The 18,002-nt window shown below is 40.6% G+C and overlaps 1 protein-coding gene across 1 annotated transcript in view; it reads right to left on the bottom strand.

The window, feature by feature from the left end:
- The window catches only part of LOC139650023 (mannosyl-oligosaccharide 1,2-alpha-mannosidase IB-like), a 151,093-nt gene that overhangs the window by 100,409 nt on the left and 32,682 nt on the right, over nucleotides 1–18,002 (bottom strand). The window contains exon 4 of the mRNA XM_071526554.1: nucleotides 10,413–10,674. Within this exon, the coding sequence (XP_071382655.1) occupies nucleotides 10,413–10,674 (262 nt within the window). The remainder of the gene's footprint in view (nucleotides 1–10,412; nucleotides 10,675–18,002) is intronic.

Raw genomic sequence — 18,002 nt, forward strand, 5'->3', positions numbered from 1 at the left:
CTACTATATTTATGTGGTCAACATGATCCCCTCCACCTCTCAATTTAGCTCTTATACAGCTCTGGAAAAAATTAAGAGACCACTGCAAAATTATCAGTTTCTCTGGTTTTACTATTTATAGGTATGTGTTTGAGTAAAATGAACATTTTTGTTTTATTCTACAAACTACTGACAACATTTCACCCAAATTCCAAATATTGTCATTTAGAGCATTTATTTGCAGAAAATGACAACTGGTCAGAATAACAAAAAAGATGCAGTGTTTTCAGACCTCGAATAATGCAAAGAAAACAAGTTCATATTCATTTTTAAACAACACAATACTAATGTTTTAACTTAGGAAGAGTTCAGAAATGAATATTTGGTGGAATAACCCTGATTTTCAGTCACAGCTTTCATGCGGCTTGGCATGCTCTCCACCAGTCTTTCACATTGCTGTTGGGTGACTTTATGCCACTCCTGGTGCAAAAATTCAAGCAGCTCGGCTTTGATTGATGGCTTGTGACCATCCATCTTCCTCTTGATCACATTCCAAAGGTTTTCAATGGGGTTCAGGTGTGGAGATTGGGCCGGCCATGACAGGGTCTTGATCTGGTGGTCCTCCATCCACACCTTGATCGACCTGGCTGTATGGCATGGAGCATTGTCCTGCTGGAAAAACCGATCCTCAGAGTTGGGGAACATTGTCAGAGCAGAAAGAAGCGAGTTTTCTTCCAGGACAACCACAAAGACAAATCTGCCCGATTCCAGCCTTGCTGAAGCAGCCCCAGATCACCGATCCTCCACCAAATTTCACAGTGGGTGTGACACACTGTGGCTCGTAGGCCTCTCCAGGTCTCCGTCTAACCATGAGATGACCAGGTGTTGGGCAAACCTGAAAATTGGACTCATCAGAGAAGATGACCTTACTCCAGTCCTCTACGGTCCAATGCTTATGGTCTTTTGCAAACCTCAGCCTGGCTCTTCTTTGCTTCTGAACTCTTCCTAAGTTAAAACATTAGTATTGTGTTGTTTAAAAATCAATATGAACTTGTTTTCTCTGTGTTATTCGAGGTCTGAAAACACTGCATCTTTTTTGTTATTTTGACCAGTTGTCATTTTCTGCAAATAAATGCTCTAAATGACAATATTTTTATTTGGAATTTGGGAGAAATGTTGTCAGTAGTTTATAGAATAAAACAAAAATGTTCATTTTACTCAAACACATACCTATAAATAGTAAAACCAGAGAAACTGATCATTTTGCAGTGGTCTCTTAATTTTTTCCAGAGCTGTATGTTTTTTCTTAGCACTTCTCTCTTAAATCAGCACTTCTCTCTAACACTGCATGATCATAATGTGATAGAAACAGGTAAGTTTCTATTTGCCAGGCTTTATGGCTCTGACCCCCTTACTATTGATGAATTGTGATTGGTGATCAATGAATTGAAGATTGTCCTCACTGTATGTTAATCTGGATAAGAGCAACAGCTTAATACCTACAATGTAAAAACTATACTCTACTAAAACAGCAGAACTGAAAAGCCCTGGTGAGCATTATGTGTACAAATATGCTACTATAATGGCAGCACTGTAAAGATCACGTGCCCAAATATAAATCCACTTTCAAAAAGGCTAATGTCTATATTCAGAGATACAGTTATGGCAGCTGCAGGGCCTTTTGAAATATAGACATTCCATACATAATGTATAGAGAGCCATAAATTCCTACGCAACGCAGTTGGATCATCAAATGCCATCTCCCGGCCACATGATGCAAGCGGCTGGCTTGCGAGAGAACATCAAGCGTTACAAGATCCGACATGATTGCCTCTCAAAGATTAATTTGTAGTACGGCTGCAATCCGTGTTCACAGGGAAATAAAACATAAACAACAACAACAACACGCTGCCAGGGAATGGAGCTAATATTCTCAACCTGCCTGCGTACATTTTCCGGCATGCGTCGTCCTTTTTTTTGTTTTCCTTCTGTTGGACCCAAGTGATACACTGTGGGGTGTGAGGATGAGAAAAGCACAGATCAATATGGCGAACCTTATGGAAACAGATGTCTTCATGAGCTTTGTAAGAGCGACTGGTAGAAAGAGATTCCTCAGTGTGGCAAATGGAAATTAGGGTTGTTGGTTTTTTTTTGGAGGGGTGGGGTGGGGCAGAGATTAAGAGTTAGAAAGAGAGATATGGAAGTAGAGAGCAAGAGAGGAAGAATTGGAAAGAGCAAAGGGGGGAGGGGGGAGAAACATAGAAAGAGATAGGGAGGTCAAAAGCAAGAGAAAGAGAGACAGAGAGTTGAGTGATCGGGAGGAAAAGAGCAAGCGAGAGGGAGGGAGAGAGTTAGATATAAATATAGGGAGAAACAGCGATAGAGGGGGAGAGAGAGACAGGGAGACAGAGAGAGAGAGGGGGCGGGGGTGCATCATACAAGGCCATCTGCCGAACACTGTCAAGCCTTCGAAGAGAGAGTGGGAGAGAGAGGGTTCAAAAGCATGAGAGAGAGAGAGAGTTAAGTGAAAGATATGTGTGGAGGTAGTGGGGTGGGGCTTATTGCCATCTCTGCAGATATTCCACATGTCCATCGGAAAGCTCCACTGGCTCTTTATTGGCCAATACATCTGTATAGCAGCACCATTTAGGTCGCACTTAAAAAAGCCTGCTTTAGCCATCGATTTGTCCGGGCTTTACAGCCACAGTCCATGGCTCTGTGGGGAAATACACACACACACAAACAGCAATGCCAACCGCAAAGCTGTAATAGTTTGCTTTTCACTCAACAATCACAGCTAAGTGATTGGTGAGTCGAGTCGAGAGGCAAACCGACAAGGATTTCAGTCCAGACACTCTCCTGCCTTCAGATATCAACGTCAACTTAAAACAGAACATTTAAGAGGTAATCTGCGAGATTCTCTTTTTTGGCTGGACCGCAACAGCGGGGCCAGCCCTACAAAACGCGAATGTCTGTCACTGACTGACTGACTGACTGACTGACTGACTGACTGACTGAGTGATCAAGTTACACCATTGGTCGGCCTTGGCACATCATCATAGGATCACAGAGCCAGAAATTTAAGTTTCGTTTTCTCCGCCATCTTGTTTCTCCAATGAGATCGGGAGCCCGTTTCTCCACACAGTAAGCAGGCTGACCAATATCATGCATATAAGCTGAAGCTAAAGTAGAATCTATACAATTATATCATATCACCGTTTATTTCGATGCATATGCGCGAGCTCAGTCCACCTGAAGCCCCTCTGTTCTGTCGGGGGAGAGAGAGACACAAACAAGCATGGAGGTTTCATCACGCCGAGGGCTTATTGCCGACCTTCCCGAAGTTTCCCGGGGCCACGGTTCTGGCCGGTGCCGCTAGCTGGGCGCCGATTTGTTCCCGGTGATCCGGCCGAGATTTCGATGCGCCCCCGGTGTCTGGTGAACAGCGTTTTCGGCACAGATGGGTACTAGAACGCCTGGGGCTTGGATCGGGAGGCTCGATGCGGGCCGTGGGCGCGGTGGAGACGATAGCGGCGGAGAGAGGAGACGGGACGCGCTGGAACGGAGATCAGTATGGATGTATGGACTATTATTCTGTATTAGCAGTCTACAGCGGAGTTAGTTACACCATTGGTCGGCCGTGGCACGTGGCACACTCATACATGGTCCAGCCATATACTAGGTTTTGACCTAGTCTTGTTTTAATCACTACTATGTTGGTACTAAGTGCTCATTGCTGTGGTGTTTCTGCACTGCACTTCCCAGAGATCGCCTGTGCTTTTTGATTCCACAATTATTAACAATACACTCTGGCCATATTGAAGCATTTCATTTCATTTCACTTACAATACCTGCTGGAGTTGGAAACCATCCAGAAGTCAATGTAAGACGCAGTGTAATGAAATAGTTTTCTTCTCCAAATCATCACGATTAATATCTCGCAAAATAATCCAGATATCATTTTAGCCATAATCAGCCACAGGACTTTCGTCAAAGCCCCACCCCATCCCCACCCCCACCAATTATTACAGATGGACGTTATGCTTCATGCAGTGTTTCATGCAGAAGTTTCTCGGTCACACGAGAGGATACTGAAGCACCATTAAAGTGTTTTAAACAGCAATCTAAAAATTTAACAAGCAACGCAAACAACTAGTTACATTTTTAAAAAAGAATGCTTCATAGAAAACTGATGAAGAGCCAAAAAGGCCAAAAGGTTATCTCTTACTATTAAATCAAAGGTGCGTTTGATCGTAGTATCATGGACTCTACCAATTCTATTCACTAGTATTTTCAAACATTATTGATGGACAAACTTTATTGAAAGTGTACTCTTCGTACCACGGCCCATTAACTGCAGCAGCCGGCTTATTTCAACAGCTCTGTGCCAACAATACCTCATGAAGTGACAGGTGAATAGTACTGGAACAGTTAATAGTCAAATACATCCCATTCCTTTTCTTTTATTGCCCAAAAGCTCTTTCCATCTCCTGACAAAAGGCTAATGGCCGCTAATGTCCGGGCCACGTAATTAGCAGAATAGCAAGAGAGCACAGAGCTCAGAGCTAATGGAAGTTGTGGAGGAGGAGGATTTTTTGTTCTGTACAGTCGATGAAATATGCATTCGATGGGCATAAAAACGAGGTTCATTTCTATTTCTGGAAGAACAAAGGGTCTGAGTGGCATGATGGGTCCAGGCAGCAGCAGAAAGACTCAGCTGGATCTGACTGATTTCCTCCCACTCAGTGGGTTTGAAGAAACCGGAGTTGACTGCCCTGTATGGATTTTAGCACAGGGGCTGCTAAAATCCACTGATAAACATTCTATCTAATTTATAACGCTCACTGTAGATGAAAATAGTCAAGATGTTGATATAAGATACAAAAGGTCTAGTGAAATAATTTTGTTCCGCAAATTATCAAGACTAATAATCGTCATTAGGGGTTTGATGATTCACCAGTTCGAATCAATGGACGTCTAAAATGTCTAAAATACAGCTGCACTGATTCAAACAGCTATCAAGACGTCAGCCCAGTGAAGATTCACGTCGAGCGTCCCGGCCCCTCGCTCAAAGAAAACAAACTTTCCCCCCTCCCTGGACTCCTCTGCCCAATATTTTGTCAAGAATGTCAACGGACGTAGAACTAGGGCTGGGCGATAATTCAATATTATCGTTTATCGTCTTTCAGTGGAAGATATTTTAATATTGTGACACATTTCTGCTGTCTAAATTGATGATGACAAGCAAATTTTACTTAAAAACTCTCATAAAATGAGGTATGGTAGGAATATTATTTGAATATTTCTGTTCTGTTTGACATCACACCTAACATTACCATTTGGTTCAATGAGATGAACATTAATTTGATTATTTAACATGATTTTGCATACATGAACCATATCATGATAAATATTGATATTGAGAAAAATCCTTATGATTATCATGATATTGATTTCAACCATATCGCCCAGCCCTACGTAGAACAAATGTGACCTGCTCTATCATTTCCAGTCACATTGACCCCTCAAACCATTTTGAGTTTAATACATTGTTGGAAAGAGGAGAATTTAAGCTTTCTGGTGATATCAAAATTATCTTTGTACTCCAAAGATTGAATGAGATGCACCCCTTGATGTCTTGACTGTTTCCAAACTATGTTTTTGAGAAAAAGGGCCTCAAAGTTTAAAGTCAATTAAGTGTTAAAAAGTAGTCTGATATTATGTCAGTCCATTGCGCGATATTTAATAATATCAATTAAATTCAATCTCTCTCGCTCTCTCCCTCTCCCTCTCTCTCTCTCTCTCTCTCCCTCTCTCTCACACACACACACACACACACACACACACACACGCACACACACACCATAGTAAGGGGAGAGAGGGACGGGGAGAAGTGTTGCCAGGTTCGTAGCGACAAAACCCTCCCAGTGTCAATTAAACCCAACCCATGAACAGTCAAATGATCAATGAAACTAGTCCAAAATAACAAACCGATAACAAAACTCCACAATACAACCCTGACAAACTTTATAAACAGCGTTTTAAGTCCTACAGCATTTAGAACATTTCCAAGTACATTGAAAACCGCAAACCTGGCAACATGAGGAATGCGAGCTTTGTTGACAAACTAGCGTTAAGCTAGTAGTTCTGCTTGTCACCCTACCTTTACGAGCTTCAAAACTATATTTACCGGTTGAATTTCACAATATTTTTTACACAGAAAGAAAGCCAAGGCTTTATTTTATTACAATCTGTTGAAACCCCAAAACAGCCAAAAATCGATCTTTTCTCATAAAATCACGTTTATCCACAAATGCGCCGTTGCGACTTCCGACTGAAAATGATAGAACGCGTCACAAATACACGATGTACCAAACACCTATAAATCACAAGTGTGGACCCACTTTGGGTTTCATAATAAAGTTGGAAAACTTGATAAAAATATGGCAATATTCAAAACTTGCCGAGCAGCAGTGAAATAAACAGGCAGCAGTACTAATCTCTCGTGACCCATTAAATTCTAAGAGACGGCATGGACTGGCTGTAGGACAGAGTCCTGCTCGCCCCTCGTCACCTGCAGCTAGCAAGGCATCGTTAAAAAACAACGGCCTGTTTGAAAGGATTCTTATGAGTTGACAGATTCAAATTTTTAACTATCAACAACTGAGATTCAAAATAGGATGTTATTATGGTCACCATAATGTGAGGAGACCATTTTAATGTAATCTTTCTCTCTGACAAATAACTGGACCGATTCCTTCAAGCAACAAGTGGCCAAACTATAGTAGCTTGCATGATATAGAATCGCATCATATTGCTCCACATCATATTGTATCAAGACATGCCTAAATGGATTTGTACTGAACTGTTTCAGTGCTTAAAATGTATCATACATGAATTGAACGGTTGATTCCATATTGAGATGCGTATCGAATCAGTCTCAAGCGCATTTTATACTTGAATGAAAATAGCGTCTCTGCACGTCAACCGAAGCTATTTGACGTGTATTTGGGGTTGAAAAGGGTCTTCGCGTAGGTGTTCGTACTATGCAGAGTCGCGCACTCTGATTGGCTGATCATAGGGGCGGTCATGACGGCATCCAACTCTTCCAGCTCCACCTGCTCCAACACATCCCATTCCTCCAGCTGCACTGCTATAGTCGCGTCCATGTTTGTTTTTACCGGAGATTGTCGTCACGTCTGCTTCTTGTTCCTCCCTATGTTTTGTTGCGATATGATTTTTTTTTTTTTTTTTTAAACACTGCCACCCTGTGTTCGGGATTTCAGCAACATGCTACCCGCACATCAATGCAGAAGTATAAAAACTTCAATGTAAGCGCCGCCGCATTGTTTACATTCGTGCTTTACATTACGTTCGACTATAGAATGCGCTTCAGAAGTAGAGATACACCTTCCTAACAATCGCACAGCCCAACTTAGTAGTAAAGGTTACGATAAAAGGGCAACCTTTTGTTGCAACAGAGAAGGGCAATATTGCCTTCAGTAGGAATGGGCACTGGCAACAGAGATCAAAGCCATGTGGATGACATAAGGAACGAATGAGGAGCTTCATTCAAAATGCTATACAGTGGTGGCAAATGGGCTGCAACTAACGATTATTTTCATTGTCGATTAATCTGTCGGTTATTTTCTCGATTAATCGATTAGTTGTTTGGTCTATAAAATGTCAGAAAATGGTGAAAAATGTGGATCAGTGTTTCCCAAAGCCCAAGATGACGTCCTCAAATGTCTTGTTTTGTCCACAACCCAAAGATATTCAGTTTACTGTCATAGAGGAGGAAAGAAACCAGAAAATATTCACATTTAGAAGCTGGAATCAGAGAATTTTGACTTATTTTTCTTAAAAAATTACTCAAACCAAGTAATCGATTATCAAAATAGTTGGAGATTAATTTAATAGTTGACAACTAATCCATTAATCGTTGCAGCTCTAGTGGAAATTGTACATGAAAAGTCCACCTTCATGCATTTATCCTGCATGAGCACTGCAGTGTTACATTCATTTAGCTGCGGGGGCCACAAAATCCCCACCGCTAGAAAAATGGAAATACAATCAAAATTGTAAAAATAAATAAAACTAAATTCTTTCTCATCTAAGACAAATTTAGGATACCAAACAGTTTACTCAGCAGAAAAACATTTAACTCCATTGGAAATAAAAAAGGAGTTGTCAAAAAAAGAAAAAGAAATCCCCCAAATCCTGAAAAGAAAAACTGAAAAACCCCATGACTTGTGGGCATTGTAGCTTAAGTAGCGGGCGGTGGTGTGGTGATCAGGAGCCCTGCCTCTGCAGACAGGTGTGCCCCTGGTGTCCTGGCCTGGTATCAAGCTCCACAAGGACCTGCTCTTCCTAAGCCTCATTCTCTCCCCAGGCTCAGTGCAGAAGAAAGTGTGTTGTTGGATCATAGAGAATTGCACTTGTCTCTATTTGTTAAGCTACAGATCCAAGAGGCCTGTATGAAGAATTTGTTGCCAAAGTGTTATACATCCATTTGGGAAAATCATTAGCTGTGTTTGTCATTTAACATCTCTACAACACAGAGGATCAGTCTGTAAAAATGATATTTTGTCAACCAAGGACTTCAGTTGCCTACTAACCTTTAAAAAGCACTTCAATTTGTTTTCGGTGCAATCAATCATTTTGTAAAAAAGCAAGCGTTGTCAGTGTTTCATTTAGCAGGAGTGGCCCCCCGCAGCTACAAAACTGCCCTCACAGCTAGAAAATTGGAAATATAATAAAAACTCATCATCTATCCTTATTGCTCGACCTGCCCACTATAGAATAACAACTACAATCGCAATGGAGAGCAGCCGTGTCATAACTCAGGATCTTGGAACCAGACGCAGGAGGGAACCTGGGTCGCAGAACCAAAATAACCCTAAATATTCTACAGGAAAAACTGCGTCACTCCCACAAAAATGCTTCATGCGACGCCATAGGTTAGACAGATGGTGTAATCCCATGGCAACCGATGTGGAGACAGATTGTCTCAACAACTACCACTGCCTGCAACACTGCTTACTGTCTGGCTGGAATACAGAAACAATGAAGAGCTGGACTTGACTTTACAACATTACAATGCAAGCGAACCGGCTGCCTCTAGCCGTGATTTATAAAAAAAATAAAAAAAAATTTTAAAAAAAAGAGCCGTGTTACGACTGCAATTGTATAGCCGCGTACGATTATGATTTCTCCTTGGAATCACAAGGCAATCAGGAAAAGGGAGTGTGCTGTGCCGTAGCCCATACAGCTGCTAGTTTTTTTGCTCATTTGGGAGTGTATGGCATTCTCTCTGAATGGTAATTATGAAGGGAACAAAAGAGGCATTTAGAGACAAAGGCGGGTTTAGAGTGAATGGGCCGGCTCCCATGCAGAGCGAGTCTTCTGACTCCAAGTGCTGTTTAAAGAGAGACGATATGAGGTAATTATGCAGGAGAACTGGGGAGGAGAGGAGGACAGAGAGGGAGATAGGTTCGGGGGGTTGGCTCAGTGTCTATGGAGAGTAGGACCAGATAGCACCATCTGCATTCAGCACAGGCCCTGTCCGTCTGGCTCCCTCTTGCTTTCACTAAAAGCTGGCGCCCAGACAGATAGCATGCAACAGAAATGTATTCGGACATGTAATCAGGCATGCTGGTCTTCACACATACACTAGAAAGGAAATTTCACTAAGTACCAATCCTGTGCCTAGTACTTTTGATCCTAGTTTAGCGCTAGATAGTCCTCACGAGACTGAGGAAGCTGATGGAAATGGTATGGAGATGTCAGCCAAACCTGAATACACACACTAAATGTACAGAATATTAGACACTTTGCTCTTTTCATGAAGTACACTGATGAGGTGAATCCAGGTAAAATTGATTTCCCTTATTAAATCTAATCACAAAAGGAGGAAATGTAGATAAAGAGAAGCAGACTAGTCAGCGAAGTATTTTTAACCTCTGAGGCAATCGAGATGTGGATTGTGCAAAAGCTCCAACTCTATCAGGAAGATGTCCCTAATATTTTGTACACATGTAATAAACATGCGAGTCAGTCCCTGCTCAGCTGACATGGTCCAAGATGGCAGCATGCCAGTAAAACCCAGTGAATGATGGTCTGGATTGTGAAATATGAAATAGGCTATGGCAAATGGGATCAAATCTATATATTATAGAAATTACCCGTTTAAAAAAAAAAAATTTCAGCCATGTTTATTAACTCACTGACTCGTGCTTTTACTGGCATTAGATTTGCATTAGTGTGCAATGAGGTCTCTCCCCTGCTCCAGCTGCTTCCTCTGCTCCATTGAGGTTTTTATTTACACTTGGCTTCAAAGATTTGGCCCTTTCCTGGACTCTCAAAACATACCCACAAATACACACACACACACACACACACACACACACACACACACCTCCCGGCAAACCTACCTCTCTGATCTTGTCGCGTTTTTCTTTGACATCGGGCTCGGGCGGCTCGCCGTCGTTGACGCCCACCACTTTGGGCATGGGGACGGGCGGCAGGGGTTTGGGCCCGGCCTCCTTCCTCTTCAGGCCGTCCGCCACCTTGTTCTTCTCCGTCTGGATCTCGGCCTGCAGCTCCTCGCGCGACTTCCGCAGCTTCTCCTTGGCCTCCTGCAGCGCCCGCTCGTGGTCTGCCCGGATCTTGTCGCGCAGGCTCTCCTCGTCCTCCCTGCAGGGGGGGGAAAGAAGACGACGGGAGGTCAGAGTCGTTTCGCACTGAGGATGACACAAAAAAGGCAGGAAGCTTTGGGGCGAGGAGGGAAGGTGTGGGGTGGGGTCTCCGTTTGGAATGAATGGACGTTTCATGGCGAAGATAAAACATGAAATTCTGGGGAAAGGACAATAGAGCTGCAACGATTAATTGATAAATTGATTAGTTGTCAACTATTAAATTAATCGCCAACTATTTTGATAATCGATTAATCGGTTTGAGTCATTTTTTACAAAAAATAAGTCAAAATTCTCTGATTCCAGCTTCTTAAATGTGAATATTTTCTGGTTTCTTTACTCCTCTATGACAGTAAACTGAATATCTTTGGGTTGTGGACAAAACAAGACATTTGAGGACGTCATCTTGGGCTTTGGGAAACACTGATCCACATTTTTCACCATTTTCTAACATTTTATAGACCAAACAACTAATCGACTAATCGAGAAAATAACCGACAGATTAATCGACAACGAAAATAATCGTTAGTTGCAGCCCTCAAGGACAAGCCATCATGTTGGAGGTAACAACAAAAGGAAAGACTGCAACGTATTCACCTCTTCCTCCCTAACAAAATAAAGAAAATGCCTAATTGCTGTGCAGTGGCATGGTTTTCAAACTACTATAAAACATAAGTCTTTCCTTTTGCTGACAGTCTTTCTACATAATGGTACCAACTCCCCTCACATTCCATGACAAGCACCTATTCCTTTTTTAATCATCAAGTTAACTGTAATCAAAGCAATTACAATATAACACAAACTGGAGTACAACAGCGACTTCAGCTTATACTGCAAATCAGCGTGTCCTTGCTGACCCTCTTTAGAGCTTGAAGCTCTTTGGTTACACGGCGACACATAAAGTGAGAATACGCTTCACCCACCCCTAATTCAGCCATTATGGAAATGACAAAACCTGCCATCGGTCTCTAAGGGGAAACTTGCCCCCCTTGCTCTGCGGTTACATCAGCTCCAGGAAATAGGACAGGTGTAGAGGAACACAATGAGGAAAGCAAGCAGCGCCGGGATGAGAAAGAAACATCATCCGCGGCTTCACACGGTGGTAAGACCCGGAGGGTGTTGACATAACTCCACCCCATGAGGATGTGGGTCAGTCATGAAAGACAAACACAGCGGGATATTGAAAGGGAAAGCTGGGGGCCAACGCCAACACTGAACGAATTAAAAACCAAAAACCATCTTTCAATCCTGCTTGACTGTTATGTTATGTATTTATATAAGCTTATATAAATACAATTACAGTCAAATAGCGCACGGTCTCAGCGGTGGTTCAGTTTGGTGATTGGCAGCCTACTGTCAGGGCAGAAAGCAGCTTTCTGGGACGGAACATTGCATGTCTGTTGATGCAATGACACACTGTTCAGTGTCATGTCCTGCGTCCTGCTTGTGTGTGTGTGTGTGTGTGTGTGTGTGTGTGTGTGTGTGTGTGTGTGTGTCTGTGTGTGTGTGTGTGTGTGTGTGTGTGTGTGCGCCCCAACGCGCGCACTGGGGCTGAACGATATTGACAAAAAGCTTTACCTTTAGCTACACATTTAGGCATTCTTAGGAATACCTTTGCAATTTAAACTTAAAAATAGTGCAAAAAAATCGATACAGCTGAGTATTGCAATATTTTTTTCCATGATACTGTATCGATTTTCCAGCCTCTCGTATCGATACATTAAAAAAAATGATTCATGTTTTAAACAGATTTAAAATGTCCTTGAATTTCCCTCAAATCCCTTTGAATTAAATAGTTTTGACTCAATTTGTCCACTGAGTTATCAATATGTGATGTACATATTAGAGCAGCAAGTTGTATTTTCAGCTCTATTTTTAAATTTTCAGTAAATTATGTAGAGTATTGTGATGTATCGCAATATGTATCGTATTGCAATGTATCGTGATTCAATCGTATCATGACCCATGTATCGTGATACGTATCGTATCGTCCTTGACAATACCCAGCCTTAGTTAAAAAACATAGTTTTTCTTGTCATACATTTTTTTTTTAATTTTAAAATTATTTAAAGAACAGTGATTTGTTTGTTTAAAAAAAAAAAAGTAGTTGTCAGTGTGCAGGATTTACTGCTTCAAACTTCAAACTGTGTGTATGTGTGTGTTTTCTCGCATGCTTATGAGTGGCCATAGTTGTGAGTTTCAAAGTGTTCACCAATATGAGAATACCGACCAATGTGTGTATTAAATGTGTGCAAACATGTGAGCTTGTGTGTGAGCGACCCTCCATGTGATGTTAGCCAGGCAGTGTGGGGGGGAGCTGAAGGCCTGTAGCGATACATGTGGACTCAGCTGTTGGCCTCCATAGAGCTACACTTCTCTAAGAATACAATGCCAAGAACATGGAGAGTGTGTGTGTGTGTGTGTGTGTGTGTGTTTGTAATTACTCGTGATTTCTAGTCTTGAACGTTTTTGCCTTGAGGAACAAAATTATTTTACTGCACATTTTATATCATCTCGGCTACTGTGAAATACAATGGGCACTCGAAATGAAATTATTTACAGTCTAGGCATTTATGTGATGCTCTTATCCAGAGTAATAAAAACATATAAAAAAAAAAAAGAGTTAAAAAAAAATAAATGTTTCAATTCAATAGCATACCGAATAATGACACTGAGACACCTGAAAATGAGTCTCAGTCTTCTAACAAGAGAACTGTGGTGTGGTTTGTTAGGTGTGAGAACGTAATCTGAACTACAAGAAACAACGACAAAACACAAGATTTTATATGGTTAGGGAGACGCCTATATTCGGCTATATCTTCATGTATTTTTAATTGCATAAACACCAAAGAAGGTGAATTACAACAAAGAGTGCAGACAAGTCCATTATCGTTAGCTTAAGTTACAGATGGAGTGAAATCTCTAAGGTTACCAAAACAAGATACTTGTGAATCCATGCCACTTTTGTTTACAAGCCCTGGTTCATTTGTAGCTGGGCAGCGTGACCCTAAACGAACCAAATACAGAAATGCAACAGAGTAAACTTTTCCCAGTGTGGTTCGGACCAAACAAAACAAACTGTAGGTGTGATCGCACCCCTAGTGTGCGGTGTGTTCACCAAGTGTGCGATGACTGTGTATGTGACTACTAGTGTGTTACACACGTGTGGGTGTGTTCTGGGTAGAGCGAGCATAGATGCAAGAAAAGAAGTTGGTCCCCGGGCGCTGTACTGAAAGCCCACTGCTCCTGGCTGTCCTCTGGGGGAAGAACAGCCTTGACTGGGTGAAAAAAAAGCAGAGAATGAATTTCACGGCCACCATGGACTTTGTGTGTGTGTGTGTGTGTGGCTGCCGCATGGACCGTACGCATGGGTTGTGGTGTGCATACTACCAAATAAGACGAGCATGTCCTTGTCCGAATAAAGACGAGCATGTCGCGAAGTATGGCTTGCCACAGAAACACTTCTTTAAGTATTTGCAACTTAGAAGTTTTATTGGGGCATGCTTAAAGAACTCAGTGCAACAACCTCCAATGTCCACACTGGAGATATTTTCCACAGGAAATTGTTTCAGTAAAGGATGGGTTACTCAATTATATAATATAATGGTGGAAAACCACAAAGACAACTCTGAAAGTAAGAGACAGGAGTGGATACAAGATTTAAAAGAGGACATCTTAGAGTATGAATGGGGTTTAATATGTTCAAAGGCCCAAACACAAACCATCAATACTTAACTGAGATTAATACAATATAATTGGATAATGAGAACGTACATCACCCCGGTGAAGTTAAATAGATTTGATCCTAATATTCCTGACAAGTGTTATAAGTGCAATATTTATCAAGGTACTTTGTATCACTGCTTGTGGGATTGTGGAGAGATTCAAATGTTTTGGAGTTCGGTGATACATTAAATCTCTCAAATTACGTCTTCTCCATTACCTCTAAGTCCTAAACTGTGTATACTAAGCATTTATCCGGACAATTGTTCTCTATCTAATAGAGAAAGAAAAATGGTTGACCTATGTCGATACAAGACAGGCGCTCGATTGCCCTGTGTTGGAAGAATGTGGGTTGCCCCTCTCAAGGCCATTGGTTGAAAAACTTAACATCAAGTTTGGCTCTTGAGAAACTCACTTACATAGTTAGGAAGAAAGCTTCTGAGTTGTATAACATCTAGGACATGTTTTTGGAATTTGTTAAAAATGGTGACATTGAAGAGGCATTGGAAGTGTGAAGTTACAGTGGAAATAACTAATCTATTGTGAGGAATGTGTGCTGAACTATGCTCTATGTTGTGATTGTATTCTTATTTTATTTTTTCTATTCATTTTATTTATTTACTTACTTAATTTTTCTTTCCATTGTAAATTTGTGTCCTTTTTAACTTGATTATCAGCTAATTAATTCTTTTTAAGTGATATTTTATTATTATTTATATACGGCCATGTTTGATTTGGGGGAAGGTTCAGTTGTTATGTATAATATGTTAAATGTATAAAATCAATAAATAAATGTTTTAAAAAAAATATGATATTCATAAGGATTTTTCTCGATATCAATATATATCACGATATGGTTCATATATGCAAAATCACGTTAAATAATCAAATTAATGTTCATCTCATTGAACCAAATGGTAATTAGGTGTGATGTCAAACAAAACAGAAATATTCAAATAATATTCCTACCATACCTCATTTTATGAGAGTTTTTAAGTAAAATTTGCTTGTCATCATCAATTTAAACAGCAGAAATGTGTGTCAGGATATCAAAATATCTTCATATCATCACGATATGATTCCACTGAAAGACAATAAACGATCATATTGAATTATCACCCAGCCCTAGCACACTGCCCGTAAAAGGTTTGGGGACACCTTGCCTTTTCTAAATTTTCAAAGTAATATATGATTTTCTCTGTTATTTATTAAATTAAGCAGTGAGGGAAACAATGCCTGCAATGCTTTTGTTAACATAAAATAGCCATTTATTTATACTTTGGATCTATTTATTTAACACACAGCTTCATGTTCATCAAAATGTCTTCTTTGGATTGAAGAGAAGGTTTTTCAGTTTAACTGTTTTAGTGTTATCATCACAAATATTTACATGTAGAATTTTTTTTCCCTCACAGTAAACCTGGTTAGTCGTTAATGGGGTTCATTTATTGCAAACCGACAAAGAAAACATGCTTATTTATTAAACATTTTCAAAATCTAGGTGTCCCCAATCTTTTGATGGGCAGTGTATGTGACTAAAGAAATCTAGGGCAACACTCATCTGCACTGTTATATTTATTTATTTATATCTTTTTTTATTTTCTTTTAAATGTGATTTTAATGCACTTTCCACTTTTCTAATCCTCTTGCACTGTCTTTTCTTTTATCTTTCGCTTTCACTTGATTTGAACTGCACTAGTTTACTTTTTAAGTCTTTTATCTTTTGGTTCTCTTGTCTGTACTTTTTAAATGTACATTTTTTACCTTTACTGTATTTTTGTATTACTCTGTAAAGCACTTTGAATTGCCTCAGTGTATGAATTGTGCTATACAAATAAAGCTGCCTAAATATTTGCTGCTGGGAGGGAGGAGTAGGATGAGGAGTGAGAGGTCTTTCTATGTACTGTAGGTCTGGATGACAAGACTGTATGGTGCAACCTGAGCCAATGGCAGAGAGATATGAGTGTTTTGTAAAACAGTATGAGAGAGGGAGTATATGAGAATATGAGCCTGCAAGGGGACCGAGTGTGTCCATGCTTGTGTGTGTCCTCAAGTGAATGCAAGATTGTGTGTGTGTGTGTGTGAGAGAGAGAGAGAAAGCCTGTAAGTGAACGTGAGACATGAGTGCATGTGTGAGTGCGCCTGAGAGAAAAGTGGGTGTGCATTTTGTTGAAATGAGAAAATAATAGTGTGCGAGGAGCAGAAGCAAAGCTGAAGGGAAAGCAGAAGGGGGGGGGGGGGGGGGGGGGGGGGGACAGAGGCACGTGAGAAATAAAGCGAGAACCTAAAATCCAAATACAGATTAAGAATGAGAAAAAAAGAGAAAGATGTAAAAATACATGAGAAAAGATACTGCGGGAGAAAGAAGAGAAAGAAGAAAAATGTGAAAAGACGTATAGAGCAAGAACAAGGAAAGAGAACGTGACAGAAAGAGAAAGCGATGAGATGAACGAAACGGGAACGTGACAGAAAGCGGATAAGAAAGAGACACAAATAAGCGAGATAAACAGCAAAGAGATAGACGTTTCATACTAATTATGCTTCATTCAACACATTGTGCATCTATTTTATGATTCTATCATGATGCTGAATGTGGGGCCAACAGAGACCAAAATAAACAGCTTCCGAGTTACGCAACATCGCTCTGGAAACAACCCATAAATATTCATATCGCGACTCGGTGTGCGTCTGTCCACAGACTTTAATTGATAGGAAACGTATTTTCCAACGCTAAGATGTGGTTTACAGCGCGTGCGTGTGTGTGTGTGTGTGTGTGTGTGTGTAGGCGTCTGTCTGTGTATGCATGCATCAGTAAGCGCGTGTGGATTGCATGTTTATGTGTATGGGTTTGTGTGCGAATTGTATTTCCCAGGCTGTGACAAGGTTTCTGTGTCTCTGCATACATTTGTGTGTGTAGGGATGGGAGGACATAAGATTTGATCTTTTATCGCGATAAAAACATTCAAGATGATTTTATCTGGGTGAATTTCCATTATCGGGATAATCGTGAATATCCTCACACGAGCGTGAATATGTGTCTTGAAAAAGCTGTCTAGCTCAGTCCTACTGATTTCCTGATTTATGTGAATTGCCACTTCAATCTATCTTGAAAAGCACCAAGGTTTGGCACATCTCACTCTCCAGGCCACAAGTACTGTGTGATGACAGTAAAGTGCCACAGTGTTGTTCAGAGTTTTTTTTTACTAAAATTGGTTCAAAGTAGTACAGTTTGACTCTATGCCACAGTGCCAGTTGGACTTTATTTTATTTAAAGAACAGACTCACACAATGTTGCTATTTTTTATTTATTTATTTATTTATTTATCCTTTATTTTTGCAGGGGGACCTTATAATTTATCATTACCTTATTTAAGATTTTTTTCTTTTGCATTCATTCTGCTGTCCTTGCTGTACCTCTGTCTGTGTGATCTGAAAACAAAACAAGTTATTCATGTACTGTGCATTTACAACACATATCTAATTGAACCATGTGAATGCTTGGATATCAGGTTGATAGGTAGATTCTTTTTATCAATGGATTTTTTTCTCTCATTGTGATTACCTGCTGGGTGTTGGCGAGAGTCTGAATCTGTCCTTGTTTGTTTT

This window comes from Centroberyx affinis, unplaced genomic scaffold, assembly GCF_046629955.1.
Source record: "Centroberyx affinis isolate AG114_WGS23_722 - 3 ecotype Tasmania unplaced genomic scaffold, CSIRO-AGI_Caff_v1 ptg001429l_1, whole genome shotgun sequence".
NCBI lineage: Eukaryota > Metazoa > Chordata > Actinopteri > Beryciformes > Berycidae > Centroberyx > Centroberyx affinis.